This window comes from Sciurus vulgaris (assembly GCF_902686455.1).
Source record: "Sciurus vulgaris genome assembly, chromosome: 11".
Lineage (NCBI taxonomy): Eukaryota > Metazoa > Chordata > Mammalia > Rodentia > Sciuridae > Sciurus > Sciurus vulgaris.
In genome coordinates, this window is record NC_136472.1 from 66,723,605 (window position 1) to 66,738,718 (window position 15,114).

General features: G+C 39.1%; 1 protein-coding gene and 1 pseudogene across 2 annotated transcripts; both read left to right on the forward strand.

Annotated features, from left to right (window-relative positions):
• Positions 1-1,001: 1,001 nt before the first annotated feature.
• LOC306640438 (olfactory receptor 52L1-like) lies at positions 1,002-1,994 on the forward strand (the record flags this gene model as incomplete). The annotated part of the gene is made up of 1 exon (XM_079104718.1): positions 1,002-1,994. The coding sequence occupies one exon, from the start codon at positions 1,002-1,004 to the stop codon at positions 1,992-1,994; it is 993 nt and encodes a 330-aa protein (XP_078960844.1).
• A 9,871-nt stretch (positions 1,995-11,865) lies between these two features.
• On the forward strand, positions 11,866-12,809 carry LOC306640487 (olfactory receptor 56A1-like; annotated as a pseudogene). The gene has a single exon. The product of its transcript is annotated as an olfactory receptor 56A1-like (transcript).
• The last annotated feature ends 2,305 nt before the right edge of the window (positions 12,810-15,114 follow it).

A 15,114-nucleotide genomic window follows, 5' to 3' on the forward strand; every position in this document is an offset into this window, starting at 1 on the left:
ATTCATGAAGGATTTTAACAATAGGAGTAATATGATGACATCTGCATTTTAGGAAAAACCCCCTGACTTCAGGGTTGAGAGTGGATTGGGGAGAGACCAAAAGCTAAGGCAGAAGGACCTAATAACACAGTCCAGGTGAGAGAAGTTGAGAGTGTGAACTGAGACTGTGACTTTGGGGGTTGGGAAAAAAGAGTGGCTATAAGAGATATTGAAAATAAGTCAACAGGAATTGGTGAAGGGGCAAAAGGGATGACAGATGAGAATGAATAAAGATAGTTTCCAATGTTCTAGATCAGGTTGGAGAGGTAGATAGAGGTATAATTCCCCAAAATATTGACAAAACATTGAGAAGATTTGGGAAGGACAGGCAAGTTTCTCCAGTCTTGAATCTGTTGAGTGCATAGTCTGCAGTACAGAAAATATAAAACTATCTTTTATTTCAGAAAGATATTTGACTTATAAGTTTGGAAGAAAAGAAAGTATTTAAATAGTTAAAAGCATGTGAATTGGTGAACTCAAATCAGAGATATGTACAATATTATGAAAGGAAGAGAGGATGGAACCCTGGAATCAATCTCTAATGAGATGGAGAAGATGGTGGGACTGGGGTTATAGGAGGAACAACTTTGGAGTGCTACATCATGGAAACTGAAGGAGACTAGTTTCAAAAGTAACAGATTGACTTATTACACCCAGAGAATGAATAAAGAGCATTCTTTTAAATGGACAGTTCTGAAATACAAATAATTGAATGGTAACGTGTAGGCATCTCTCCCAAAGGCAGCATGTGTTTATTCTAATCTCTGAATAAAACTAGATTTATTCTAATTCACACATGTGGAAGTCTCACCTGTAAAGAGATCATCTCCAGAAAAGGAGATTTTTTTCCCCCTTGTATCTAACTTTATTCCCTTGTGTTGCAGTTCAAGTAACTTTATTCTTCTGGTGGAGATGGCAGCCAGATCTGGACTATGTGGTAACATATCAGGAGTGGAAAAATCATGGTCTTGGTTTCTTTCCTCTTTTCCTTCTCTGAGCCATTGATGATGGCCCTTAGCAATTCCAGCTGGAGGCTGCCCCAGCCTTTTTTCCTGGTAGGTATTCCAGGTCTAGAGGAAAGTCAGCACTGGATAGCTTTGCCCTTGGGTGTCCTTTATGTCCTTGCTGTGGTGGGCAACGTTACCATCATCTTCATCATCTGGGGTGAATCATCCTTGCATCAACCTATGTACCTCTTCTTGGCCATGCTAGCTGCCATTGACCTCGTCCTGGCTTCCTCCACTGCACCCAAAGCCCTTGCTGTGCTCCTGGTCCATGCTCATGAGATTGGGTACATAGTCTGCCTGACCCAGATGTTCTTCATTCATGCATTCTCCTCCATGGAGTCTGGTGTACTTGTGGCCATGGCTCTGGATCGCTATGTGGCCATTTGCCATCCTCTGCATCATTCCACCATCCTGAATCCAGGGGTCATAGGGCGCATTGGGATGGCAGTGCTGGTGCGTGGATTAATCCTCCTCATCCCCTTCCCCATCCTGTTGCAGAACCTTATCTTTTGCCAGAGCACGGTCATAGGCCATGCCTATTGTGAACATATGGCTGTGGTAAAACTTGCCTGTTCAGAAACCATCGTGAACCGAGCTTATGGGCTGGCAGTGGCACTTCTTGTGGTTGGGCTAGATGTCCTGGCCATTGGGGTTTCCTATGCCTTCATCCTGCAGGCAGTGCTGAAGGTACCAGGGGGCGACGCTCGACTCAAGGCCTTTAGCACATGTGGATCTCATGTTTGTGTCATCTTGGTCTTCTATGTCCCTGGAATGTTCTCCTTCCTCACTCACCGCTTTGGCCACCATGTACCCCATCATGTCCATGTTCTTCTGGCCACACTGTACCTCCTTGTGCCACCTGCCCTCAATCCTCTTGTCTATGGGGCGAAAACTCGGCAGATCCGCCAACGAGTGCTCAGGATGTTCTACATTAAAGGATTGATCTGAACCCATTCTAATTACTTTCTTCAGAGATTTCTGCCACAGTCACAGTTGAGAACTCATGGCTAGTATGGACTATCTCAACAGAGGCCATTCTAAAGTGAAGAGTCCTTCTAGTCCTACTAGTCTCACGCTAAGAACACCCTCCAGGCATTTGGCTCCAGTCATTGGGATGTATCTGGACAGCTGGATTCATGAATATTCCCCCGTACACACACACACACACACACACACACACACACACACACACACACACACACGTATATATATTTTTTCTCCTGGTCCCCATAGTTCTCTAGTCCTTTTTTTCAGAGGGATTTGGGAATAAGATAAATAGAAGACAGCTCTGTTTATGACGTCTTTCTTGCAACCCTGAATGGAATGGGAATGAAAAGTCCCACGTTTTGCTTAGTTTTAGAGTGTCTTCAAACCCTCTATGTTGAACAGTGATCACACATCACTGGACTCCTAGGTAGCAACAAAGTCTCTTCAAGGCATCTGAGAGGGCCACCATGTAAGAAAATACCCTTCATCTTAACTCTGATGTCATTTACTTAAAACAAACATAAATGAGACAGGTACATTTGGGCAAGGGAACTTAGTGGCTGCTGATAATGTTACATGTGAGTTGCAAAGCCACTGGGAGAGGCAGGGCATTATTTTTTGTGTATTGGGTCGCAAAATTTATCAATAAAATTTGAAACAATAAAATGGTACAGAATATATTCTCTTATCAACACAGAATTAAATTGAAAACCAGTAACAAAATGATGGCAATGAAAACCCCTAAATAGTTGGAAACTAAAAAAGCACATCTGAATAACCATGGATCAAATAAGAAATCACAGGGAAAGTTAGAAAATATTTCAAATTGCTTGATAATGACAAAAGCAAAAGGCGTGGGGTCAGCTAAAGAGAAAATAGAGGGAATTTCAACCATTTAACACTTATATTAGGAAGGAATAGGGATTTAAAATCAATTATTTAAGTTGACAATTTAAGAAAGAATATGGAAGAAAGAAGAATAAATTAAGCCCACGGTAACCAGTGTTAAGAAATTAATAAAATAGAAAATGGAGAAAATCAATAAATCTTAAAGTTTTTTGAAAGATTAATAAAATTGATACACTCCTAGTTAGACCTATCAAAAAAGAAAAACATAAAGGATCAATATGATGATGGAAGAAGTTAACCATGCAGATCAGACTAAATAGTAAAATGGTAAGTGTTAGAAATAATTTTAAGCCGATAAAGCCAACAATTTGCTTAAGAGTTTAAGAGTTTTTTTGTTTTACTCTATTTTTACTTATGGTTCTTTTAGTTTTACATGACAGTAGAATCCATTTGGATAATTACGCAAACATGGAATATATCTTATTCTAGGTAGAGTCCCATTCTTATGGATGTACGTGGTGGAGGGCTTCACTGTATTGTTTTCAGATATGAACCTGGGAAAGTTATGTCAGATTCATTCCACTGTCTTTCCTTTCTTATTCCCTCTCCTTTCCTCCATTTCTCCATTGTCTAATCTACTGCACTTCTATTCTTCTCCTCGTTTCCCCATCCTTTATTATGGGTTAGCTTCCACCTATCAGAGAAAACATTCGGCAGTTTTGGGGAATTGGCTTGCTTCACTTAGCATGATAGTCTCCACATCCATCCATTCGCTGTCAAATGTCATAAAGTCATTCTTGTTCATGACTGAGTAATACTCATGTATACATATCATGTTTGAGGACACCTAAGTTATGTGGGTTCTACCCATAAAATACTATAAGTGCAGACTTGGGTTAAGGATTTTCAAGGGATAGTCTTCCCTTCCTCCTACCCCCTACCCTTTTCTCGCCTCCATTCTCCTCCTCTTCCCTTGTGAATTTCCTTTCCTTTTCTTCTTCTGCTGCTTCCTTTCCCTCCTCTGCCTTTCCTCAGTACTTCTCCCTGTCCCTTCCCTGTCCCTCCCCCTGCTCCCCATCCCTCCCTTCTTCTATGGCCTAGTCTAAGAGAGCAGGTTATCCTTAAGATCTTATTCTGGGATCCTCCCTTTCCCATTCACTAAGAATGTCTCCTTTCCCATGTTTGACCTTTTGTTCTTTGATATGAACTCCTAGCAAGCTCAAGCCCCAGCCGTTTTATTTTATCTCCAAAAAATGTGATCAGAAAAACTCACTCTGAACTCTTTCTTTTTGGCAGTGACAGTATAACAAGGACATGTAAACTGAATAAATGGACTTTAGAGGCACAGCTTTACATTAAATAATGTAAATAGTTGGAAAAAAGGATGAGGAGTGTGTGAGGAGTCTTTCCCAAAGAGGAAATATGAGGACACAAGGGACTTAATTTGAATTATATGTAAGCTAGTTCAGTTGATAATAGCTAACACCTATGATTTCAACCCTAAATGCTGTTTATATATTAACCCTTACTAGCTAACTAAGGAAACTGAGACCCAGAGAAGTGTCGTGATTCGTCCAATGTAGCTGAGCTAGTAGGTGGTGGTGCTGGGATTATAACCCAGAGAATTCATTCTATGTTTTTTCTCACCACACAGCACCTGGCCCTCTACCTGCCCACCATCTTACATACACTGGTGGTAACAGGCATTTCTGAGATGCCACTCCACACTGCACTTCATGGATGCTTCACTTTTCCTTGGCAAGGAGGTTTTCCACTTGCTCATCAAGTCTATAACTCAATCCTATCATCTCGTTTTAAAAGTTGTTTTAATTACTGTATTATAGTTATATATAATATTGGGGTTCATTTTGACCTAATCACACGTGTATGGAACACAATGTCCTCCATTTCAGTTTGCATTATCTCCTCCCTCCCCTCTTCCCTTCTCCTCTACCTCTTTCTCCAGCATCACATTTTGAGAATCAGTTCTTGGGTCTCCTTCTGGCACAAATTACTGTGCTGTTGAGGAAGCAGACATTTTAAAGCATAAAGGACCTTGTAGAGAGGAGTTTAATAAAAAGGTTATTCATACAAGTGTTAAAATAGAGGAATAGAGGCCTCTTGTATACTCAGGCCTGAAGGGGCAAGGAGAGGCAGGGAATCTACTGAAGCCTGGAAACCTTGGAGCTGTGCAAGTGCTGCTTCTCTACAGGGTCTGCACATGTGGCTACAGAGAAACACATCCACCAGACCTGTGTTACAGCAAAGAGACAGGCAGGGTAAGCACCCAGACTCTCTCTCCTTTCATATTTTTGTCTTCTGCAAGTGACTCCTGTTATTTGAACTAGAAGCAAAGAGTCAAACAAGTGAGCCCAGAGAAGCAGCCATAAAGATCAGCCTCTCCTAGCACAGAGCAGGGTAAAGGAGGAAATGCACTTGTTGTGAAATAATGAATAAACAACATGCTAGGTGGAACCCAGTTGTTTGCCTTCTTTGTGGTTGAACCTAGGAGGTAAAGGAAAAAAATTATACGACAAAACTGACTGGTTTCACTTTAACTTCATAATCACAGACCCCCAAGAGATATTCAATGAATATGATAAAAATAATCATTTGCAGAAAAAAAGTGGTTCTAATTGTGCAGGAGAGGTTAGAAGGTGATTCACTACGTATGATCTTGAATCAACTAGATAAAAGTGCATTGTAAGCCCCACACTGTATAACAAGTTTGTGGAGAATAAAATTGTTGTAAATTTAATCCTCATGACTCTTATGGCCTAGCTCATATATAGTCTTGAAGAGACCAAAGTAAGGAAGCTGCTTTTACTTTATGAACGACAGGAAGTGTTATGGTTTAGATATGAGGTGTCCTCCAAAAGCTTATGTGTGAGGCAGTTCAAGAATATCCAGAGGATAAATTATTAAATTATGAAAGATATAATCTAATCAATGGTTGAATCCACTGATGGATTAGCAGGGTGGTAACTGTAGTCAGGAAAGGTGTGCTTAGAGGGGGTAGGTCACTGGGGGCATGCTGTTGGGGTTTATATTTTGTCCTTGGTAAGTGGAGCTCTCTCTGCTTCCTGATTCCCAAGTCCTGAACTGCTTTCCTCTGCCATATTCTTCCTCCATGGTGTTCTACCTCACCTTGGGTCCAGATCTCTGCAGTTCCCTGACCATGGACTGAAACTCTGAAATTGTGATCCGAAATAAACTTTTCCTCCTCTGTGTTGCACTTGTTAATGTCTTTTGGTTACAGGGATGAAAAAGCTGACTGAAACAAAGTTACTAATCTACAATGTCATTTAATTACTAGAAAAGACTCTTGATGGCAGGGGCCATAACTATATGTCTGATCTAGTGCTGAACACACAGTTGATAATAATGTCAATATTTATGGACTAAGATTTTTTATTTATTTTTTTTAACTTTAATTAAAAATCATAAATTTACATAGGGCAATGTTGTTTGATTCATTCTGTTATTTTTTTCCCTTCCCCTCTCCCCTCCCACCCCTCTTTTCCCTCTATACATTCCTTTCTTCCTCCATTCTTACCACCCTCCTTATCCCTAACCCTAAACCTAACCCTAACCCTAACACTAACCCCTCCTACCCCCCCCATATGTCCTCATCCGCTTATCAGCGAGATCATTTGTCCTTTAGTTTTTTGAGATTGGCTTATCTCACTTAGCATGATATCCTCCAATTTCATCCATTTGCCTGCGAATGCCATAATTTTGTGGAATGACTAAGATTTACATAGATTAAATTATTTGCTTAAATTGATACAGATATCAAATAAAAAAGAGGAATTCAGGAAACTACAACAAGAAGAGACTTGTATAGTTTTGTAAATAAATTCTAGAAAGTTTTAATATAAGGAAATCTATCAAGATAACACTTCAGCATGTTGAACACAGAATTAGTGAGTGTTTAAGAGAATGGTCTGTATAATCAAGCAATACACACTGACTTGAATTTCAACTCAGTTTCAAAGCCAAATCTCAATGACTGGCACCCGGTGGCACCATAACATAAGGTAGGATGAGGGTCCCCATGAGACCCAGCTCCTCAGAGGCCAGGACCCTGTTTCCCAAAGAACTGCAGCTCCGAGTGGCTTGGAGAAGTGGGTGGGACAGTGTGAGGAATTAACTGCATCATAAAACCCTCTGGATTTTTCTTCATGGAACCAAGGAAGCAGTTCCAGCTCTGGTTACTAGATGCAGACGTTGGCCCTTCAAGCAGGTCCTGCTCTGTTGCTTTGCCTGTGAGTGCTGGGGATGAGGGAGGGGGATCAATATTGTGCACGGTCAGTAGCATCTGTGTTGTCAAAAGACAGAACAGACTTTCTCCACATTGTTATAGTGGCACCCATGTGCTGTGGTACTGGATGGCTTGCACGTTCAGAAATCCCGCTTCTTCCTGGAAGGGACCTTACTATAGTCTCAAGAGTCCCACAGCACTGAATGCAGGGGATCCTGTGTGTTCTATGGCTGAGACTTTCATGGAAGAGTGCCCAGATGCAGTCTTGGGATTTCAGGGAGGGAAAGGACAAAGAAAATATGTTGACTTCATTGTGACACTGAGTACCCAGGTCCTTAAAGCTCTGGGAGAAGGCTGGTAAGGAAATTTGGTTATTGCCTTCTTCCAGCATCAATCTCAAGAATTAATAAAGAATTCTTCTTTGATTAGTAGAAAGGATTTATTTCCAACAGAAACAGATTTCTCTATGATTTTCTCCCAATGGCCTTAGTGTCTTTTATTTTTTTCTTTTTTTTTCAAAGTCAGTTGTATATTTGGAAGGCATTGTTTAGTTAAAATATCTACACTCTCCAAAATGTTTCTTATAATAATTAGTTTTTAACTCTTTATCCTGGACACCTCTTTTTTGTATTACAGGTTCAAAACTGTTCCGTAAATCAAGGTGCTCTGAACTGGATACAGTATTCTAAGCGTGGCAGAATAGAAGCCACCACTTTCTCTCTGATCACTGTTACTTTTGCTTATGTAGATTAAGTTCTAATTGTTTTTGTAATAGGAATTGAACCCAAGGGCACTTTACCACTGAGCTACATCTCCCACTCTTTTTATTTTTTGATACAGTCTTACTAAATTGCTGAGGGTCTGCCTTGAACTTGTGATCCTCCTGCCTCAACCTCCTTAGTTGGTGAGATTACACATGTGTACCGCCCTGCCTGACATCTAGTAGCTGTCGTTAACTGAATGATTCAAAAGTGTGACTCATATCTATGTCTATGCTTTCACCTGCAATAAATCTGGTTATCTGTTTTTTTCTATACTTATTCCTCTCTTATCCTTTATATTAAGTACATCCTTCTTAGTGAAGTCTAGATAGAAGAAGGATGAGTTTATAATTGCTCCCAAGGGTGAGGAAGGAATGAAGACAGGAGAAGGAAGGATCAGAGACTGGTCATTGTGAAGCAGGATCGTAGATGGGGACTACACATAAGAGGAAGAAGAGAAAAGCTGAGGCTAGGATCTTTCAGATACAGAATAAGACGAGAAAAGAGAACAGGCATAAGGTGAAAAATAAGTAATGCAGGGTAATGGGATGTGGTTTGCAACAGGGGATGTAAGATATGTGAGGCAATTCTCTTTGGTAAAGGAGGAACTACCATGTTGTTTGTAATTATGAGGACAAAGGTCAGAGCCTGAATCAGAAGCTTCCCACTCAACAGGGTCCAGGCTTTGGTGGCCAGGAAGTCTTTACATCTGGTGCTTAGGTTAAGATTCCCAAGGTCCAACAAGAGCCTTTGTGCTATCACAAATTTTGCTCTGCCTGCTTCTATCCCTGCCTCTGGCCTAGAGCTTTCTAGGTGTCTGTTCACATCTTGCACTTCTTCCTGTGGCTTGGCTTGCTTCAATTCTTACATCAGTTTCCTTGGTTAGTGTTTTTCTGTTTTTTTTTTTTATTTTTAATTTTTTTTATTTTAACCTTTAAAACCCCAAATTCTCAAAATATAAACATTTATTTCACAACTGTTTATTAAGAATCTACTGAGCATTAGTAATGTGAACATGGCATGGGATTAAAAAGATGAACAATGTATTTTATAGACTTCAGAGATTTTATAGTAGGTTAGGAAAAGAGTAAAGTCAGATAGTGCTGTGTTTTATAAAATATTTAAATAGGAATAAAATTATTCCCTTGAGGACCTGTTCCTTTTCCTTCTTTATCTTTCTTTTCCCTTTGTCATCAAACATTTTTCTTTCTTTAGTCCTTTAACCTTTAGTTTAAGAATGTTTAAATTTCTACTATTAAACAACAGCACAAACCCAACTTTAATCCTTCTGTGTTCAGTCAAGCCCACTGGCTCCTCCTTCGATCTTTTCCATTCAGTTTCTCTTCCCACAGAACTGTTCTTGTGAAGATCACGAGTGATTACCTACTTGCCAAATGCAGTGGACCATTTGTTTTCCTACATTATTGAAATTCTGCAGTTGACACATCTGGTCACTCCATTTGATTCTCAGTTATGGCTCTGGAAATTCCTTTCCAGGTTCCTTTGCAATCTCTATACCTTCTGGCTGAAGGGTTTCTTAGGAGTCCATTGCTAGACTTATTTATATTTTAATCTATATATAATCTATAATCTCCTTAAGAAAATGTATTAAGTCCTATGATCTGAAATATGCACTATATGCTGATAATTTCCGATTCCTATATTTAACTTTGAGCTTTCAAGTAAATTTGAGTTGTGTTCTACAACATTTCATAAGTATTTGTTAGCTTATATAGATTCCATAAGCTCAATATACCAAAATTGATCTATAATCTCTGCCTCCACAGATATGTTAAATCTTTCCAAAACCGATTGTTTTGTGGAAATTTACTAAGTCATTTTAGTCAGAACAGACAATACAATTTTTCAATTCCTACCCTCTCTTCTTCTATGTAACTATCAGTCTTATTCACACACATATAAATTCTCAACTGGACTATTGAAGGGAACAATAACCTGTACCATTTTAGGATGTCCTTTACTTCTTCTGGTCCCTTAAATTTGAGTATGAAAGAGGAAAAGGAAGGAGATTTATTAATTTGTCCAAAAGTGAAATCATGATCTCACACCCAATGGGAATGTGTGATAGATGAAAATATTTGTTAAGATATGGGAGACCTGAACATTTTTAATATCAATGTTAAGGATCTAGAAGAGTTTGAATACATAGAGAATTGAGAAGAAATTAATAGGTCAAAATTCCTAAGAAAATCAAGGTGGATAGAATCAAATCAGAGGTGGGTGGATTGTCATTTGGAGTAGGGATAGAGAGTCTATTTTACCACATACAAGTAGGAGAGTGAGGAGTTAGACGTTGCTGGATTTATGTCATGGGAAATTGAGGAACTTGAATCTGATGTCCCTGCTGCTTGTGTGAGGCAGTTGGACAAGTTAAGTGAGAAAGGAGGGGATTTAGCATTAGAAAAGAATTTAGAAATCTTGAAAAATTACTTGAAATGGGTGGAAGAATGAATTAACCAGAGAAGGTTACTGTAATAAACTTGTATATTAAGACCTCAGTTCAGGTTGGTAGATATAAATCTTAATGAAAAGTCTGCCTTTGAACATAACTTTCTATAGGAAGAGTGAATTGTCCTTTTGCAGACTTGGGATTAACTATGTCCGGGATGGAGTGTGCCAGAGGTATAAGCCAGAATGACCGGGAGTTTGAGGAAACCTCTTTATATTTTATCAATGTTTACTTGTGTTTTCCTTTAGTGTAGAATAAGATTGGAAGCATAGCATAATATTTTCCATCCCAAATTTACTTTTGTGTATAATAAAAAGTGAGAAAAACTTAATTTTTTACTACTATCTAGCAAATAATATCAGCATTCTTTCTGAAAGTACCATATAATTAACCATGATTTAATGAGTTATTTGGTAATTGTATATTATTCTGTAAATAAGCAAGCATTTCTGGCTTGTAGGATCTATAATTAGTCAATTTGCTTTGTTAACATTGGTTAGAAAAGTTTTTATGGCATCTGCAGATAAATGGATGGAATTGGAGAGTATCATGCTAAGTGAAATAAGCCAATCCCAAAAGAACCAAAGACCAAATGTTTTCCCTGATAAGTGGATGATGATACATAATGGGGGGGGGGTAAGAGAAGAATGGAGGAACTTTAGATTACAGAGAGGGAAATGAGAGGGAGGAGGGGGCCAGGGTATGAAAGATGGTAGAATGAGACAGACATCATTACCCTACGTACATATATGAATACATGAATGGTGTGAATCTACATCATGCACAACCATAGAACAAAAAGTTGTACTCCATTTGTGTACAATGAATCGAAATGCAATCTGTAAATATAAAAAACAAATAAATAAATTTAAAACAAAAGAAAAGCTTTTGCTACTTTACTATTTGTTTTTTATGTTTATATTAGTGCATTATAGTTATACATAATAGTGGGGTTCATTTCAATGTATTCATAGATGCATGTAACATAATTTGTTCCATTTCACAAAGTGTTTTAATGAGCTAATTCTTTTCACCATTTTCTAAACCACTTGTGTAGTTTTTTTTTTTTTTATTTTTACAGACTGCATTTTGATTCATTGTACACAAATAGGGTACAACTTTTCATTTCTATGGTTGTACACAGTGTAGATTCACACCATTCATATAATCATATATGTACATAGGTAATAATGTCTGTCTCAGTCTACTATCTTTCCTCCCCCCACCTCCTTCCACCCCATTTTTTTGTGTAGTTTTTTTTTTTTTAATTTGTTATTCCAAATTAACTCCAGAAATAACTTGGCAACACTTCCCCCTTCATCTGAATAACCACCGATCTTTGCATTTTTTGGGGATTAGTCTTATATCTCATCAATTTTCTGGATAGAAAAGTGTTAGTGAATACTTTGATAGCTTTATTTTTTATCTTTATCTAATTCCTAAGTCTTATTATACATAAATCCAGGTGAAATCTTTAGGATTTATCTCATGAACTTATCCAGCAACTACTCCACTGCTCCAGTCTCTGAATTCCTCCTCATCTGCTTCCCTAACTACCAGAGTTGGCAGCACTGGCTGTCCCTGCCCCTCAGCCTGCTCTTCCTCCTGCCATGGGGGCCAACGCCACACTTCTGATCACCATCCGGCTGGAGGCCTCTCTGCATGAGCCCATGTACTACCTGCTCAGCCTCCTCTCCCTGCTGGACATTATGCTCTGCCTCACTGTCATCCCCAAGGTCCTGGCCATCTTCTGGTTTGACCTCAGACCCATCAGCTTCTCTGCCTGCTTCCTCCAGATGTTCATCATGAACATTTTTCTCGCCATGGAGTCCTGCACTTTCATGGTGATGTCCTATGACCGCTATGTGGCCATCTGCCATCCACTGCGGTACTCCTCCATCATCACTAACCAATTTGTGGCCAATGCTAGTGTTTTCATTGTGACTCGGAGTGTTTTGCTGCTTTCACCTGTCCCCATTCTCTCTGCTCAGCTCCATTACTGTGGGAAAAATGTCATCGAGAACTGCATCTGTGCCAACCTGTCTGTGTCCAGACTTTCCTGTGATAATGTCACCCTTAACAGAATCTACCAATTTGTGGTTGGTTGGACCTTACTGGGCTCAGATTTCTTTCTCATCTTCCTTTCCTAAACCTTCATTCTAAGAGCAGTACTTAGGTTTAAGGCTGAGGGGGCTGCAATGAAGGCCTTGAGCACTTGTGGTTCCCACTTCATCCTCATCCTCTTCTTCAGCACCATCCTGCTGGTGGTAGTGTTGACGAATGTGTCCAGAAAGAGAGTCCCCATGGACATCATGATCCTGCTTAATGTTCTTCATCACCTTATTCCCCCTGCTTTGAATCCTATTGTATATGGGTTTCGAACCAAAGAGTTAAAGCAAGCATTTCAGAAATTGCTACAGAGAGGATTTTGAACACATTGAAAGGACACTCTACAGAAACACCATTTAAAATTCTGTTTCTATTTCAGGATCCCCAATTCAGTCAATAAACTAATGTGTAGATATTGAATATTTCTACCTATAATTTGTCCCTTTAATAGCAGTAATTAGTATGTCCCTCTTAGTTCTTGATCAAAGTTCAGTGGCCTAGATTGTGTTACTAACATTTGTAGCTACTTCATTCTGTGTCTAGACATTTACATATTCAAATCATTTTATCCTCACAAGAATTTTGCATGGTAGGATTTTTATTCCAAATACTGACAACGGTCTCATTGATTCCAGTACAAGTCTGTCTGACTCTAGAAACTTTCCATAGCTTTCCACTCCTTCCTCAGATCCTATGTTACTTTTGTGAACCTACAGCTGCCCATTGGTTTCTACTCTCAGAATAAAACAGGAGCACAGAACCCAGAGACGTAGTCACCGTATTTTTGCGATCATGGTTCTTCAGGCTTTTGTCACAAAAGACTGATGATCATAATTATACCAGCCAGGGTCAAGTAGAAGCCTCCCACATCTTCAAACACTTATGAGGACTGAAGCAGAAATCACTGGAGAATAAGACCAGCAGTGTGAATGGTGGTCAAACCAACGGAGGTACAGGGAACATTCTGTGTATTCAAAATCATGCTCCATATGTTCTGGATTTCTAGAGCCTTCAGGGAGGGGACTATGTGGTTAAACCTCTGGATTCATAATCCAGTAAAAATGGTGAGAAAACAATTTCTTACTATTGTTGGTAGTAGTGTAATTTTCATGTGGTTAATAGGGAACTGAGGTCTCAAGCTCATCCAATAACCTTACTGAGAGAGAAGGCATAGTTCTTATTTGAAAAATTTCATGAGGAAAAAGCCAGAGCCACTCTGTTAAGAGGTTAAAGACTGGCTCAGAGGAGCACATTCCATGATTGCTAAATTAAAGACATTTGAAATGTAGAGATCACCAATCCCTTGTTTTAATCAATCATGATCATTGTTGTTCTATGAATTCTCTTTAATGGTTAATTAAAAATATTGAATGAAGCATTTATTTTACAACCTTAGAGTATAAGAAGAACTTGGTGAATTGTGCAGTGCTGGGGAGCTTCTTGATATCTTTAAATAGAAAAGTGATCAGAAAGTATTTTTAAGGTAATTTCTTTAAAGAATGAGGAGAACTTGATTATCAGTTGGATGTGTAGCATAAGTGAGAGAAAGATGGCTGACTGCATTTTCAAGCTTTCATGATACTTCTGTGGGTTTTGTCAGTTTGACTCTGATTATTCAAGGTACATTGGCATCAGCTTCTCTTCTTATGGATGAAGACAGACATCAGGTTCCCCAGAACCAAACATAGCTGACCTGGAGGACTGGTCAAGCAGTTGTCCTTGCTTCATCCTGTGAGAAAAGACTCAATTACGTGGTCTTCTGAGACACTCATATTGATTCTGGGCACACACATCTAATTGTCTTCACACACAAGGAAACAAGTTTGATAGACTCTTCACTTTAAAAAAGTCTAAATGCCATGTTAATGTTGAAGGCTGATTAGTCACATATCATTTGGTTTCCAATTTCTGGATGTCATTGCCCTACCCTATATATTTTCCTTAAATTCCTTGGATACACTTTGAAGTCTCCAAATCGTTCTCTCCTCTGTTTCTCTCAGAGGTATGTTCTCTGTCATTGTATTTCATAGTCCTCCTGAGGCACTAAAGCTATGGCCATTTCATAATTTCTTCTGACAGATGGGGCAGGATGGAGTGGGATGGGGCTTGTTCCACAAATCCAACCATGATCCTAGGCAGGAGATACAAGATGGATGCTACTTTCATTGCTTATATAGCATGGCTTTATATTTTCTAGAGGTACATTAGTTTGCTAAGATGGAACATCATTAAATTTACCCTCTCACTTAAAACAATTGAAAAACTAAGACAAAATATGTAAAATAATGGTTCTCAAGCCATGGACATCAGATCATGGACAGTGATCCCTCAGAGATAGGAAACAAAAAAGGTGAGTACTAATTATTGGAGGGAGATTATAGGGAGATTTCAGGGCCATCTAGGGTGCAGCTTGGTTGTCTTCCTGTGTTAAGGAGAAGGAGATGGGAGTGAGGGACAGCAAGGCCACTAGAGTTCACAGGACAGAATGTTAGAAGAGAGAACTGAGTAAAAGGAACCCTAAAGATCTACAGAGAAGACCCTTAAGAATTCAGCAGAGTACTGATCAGCATATGCATGTGAGAAAGCTATTGAAAAACAGTTGAGGGGAAAAGAAAGTACTCATACAAT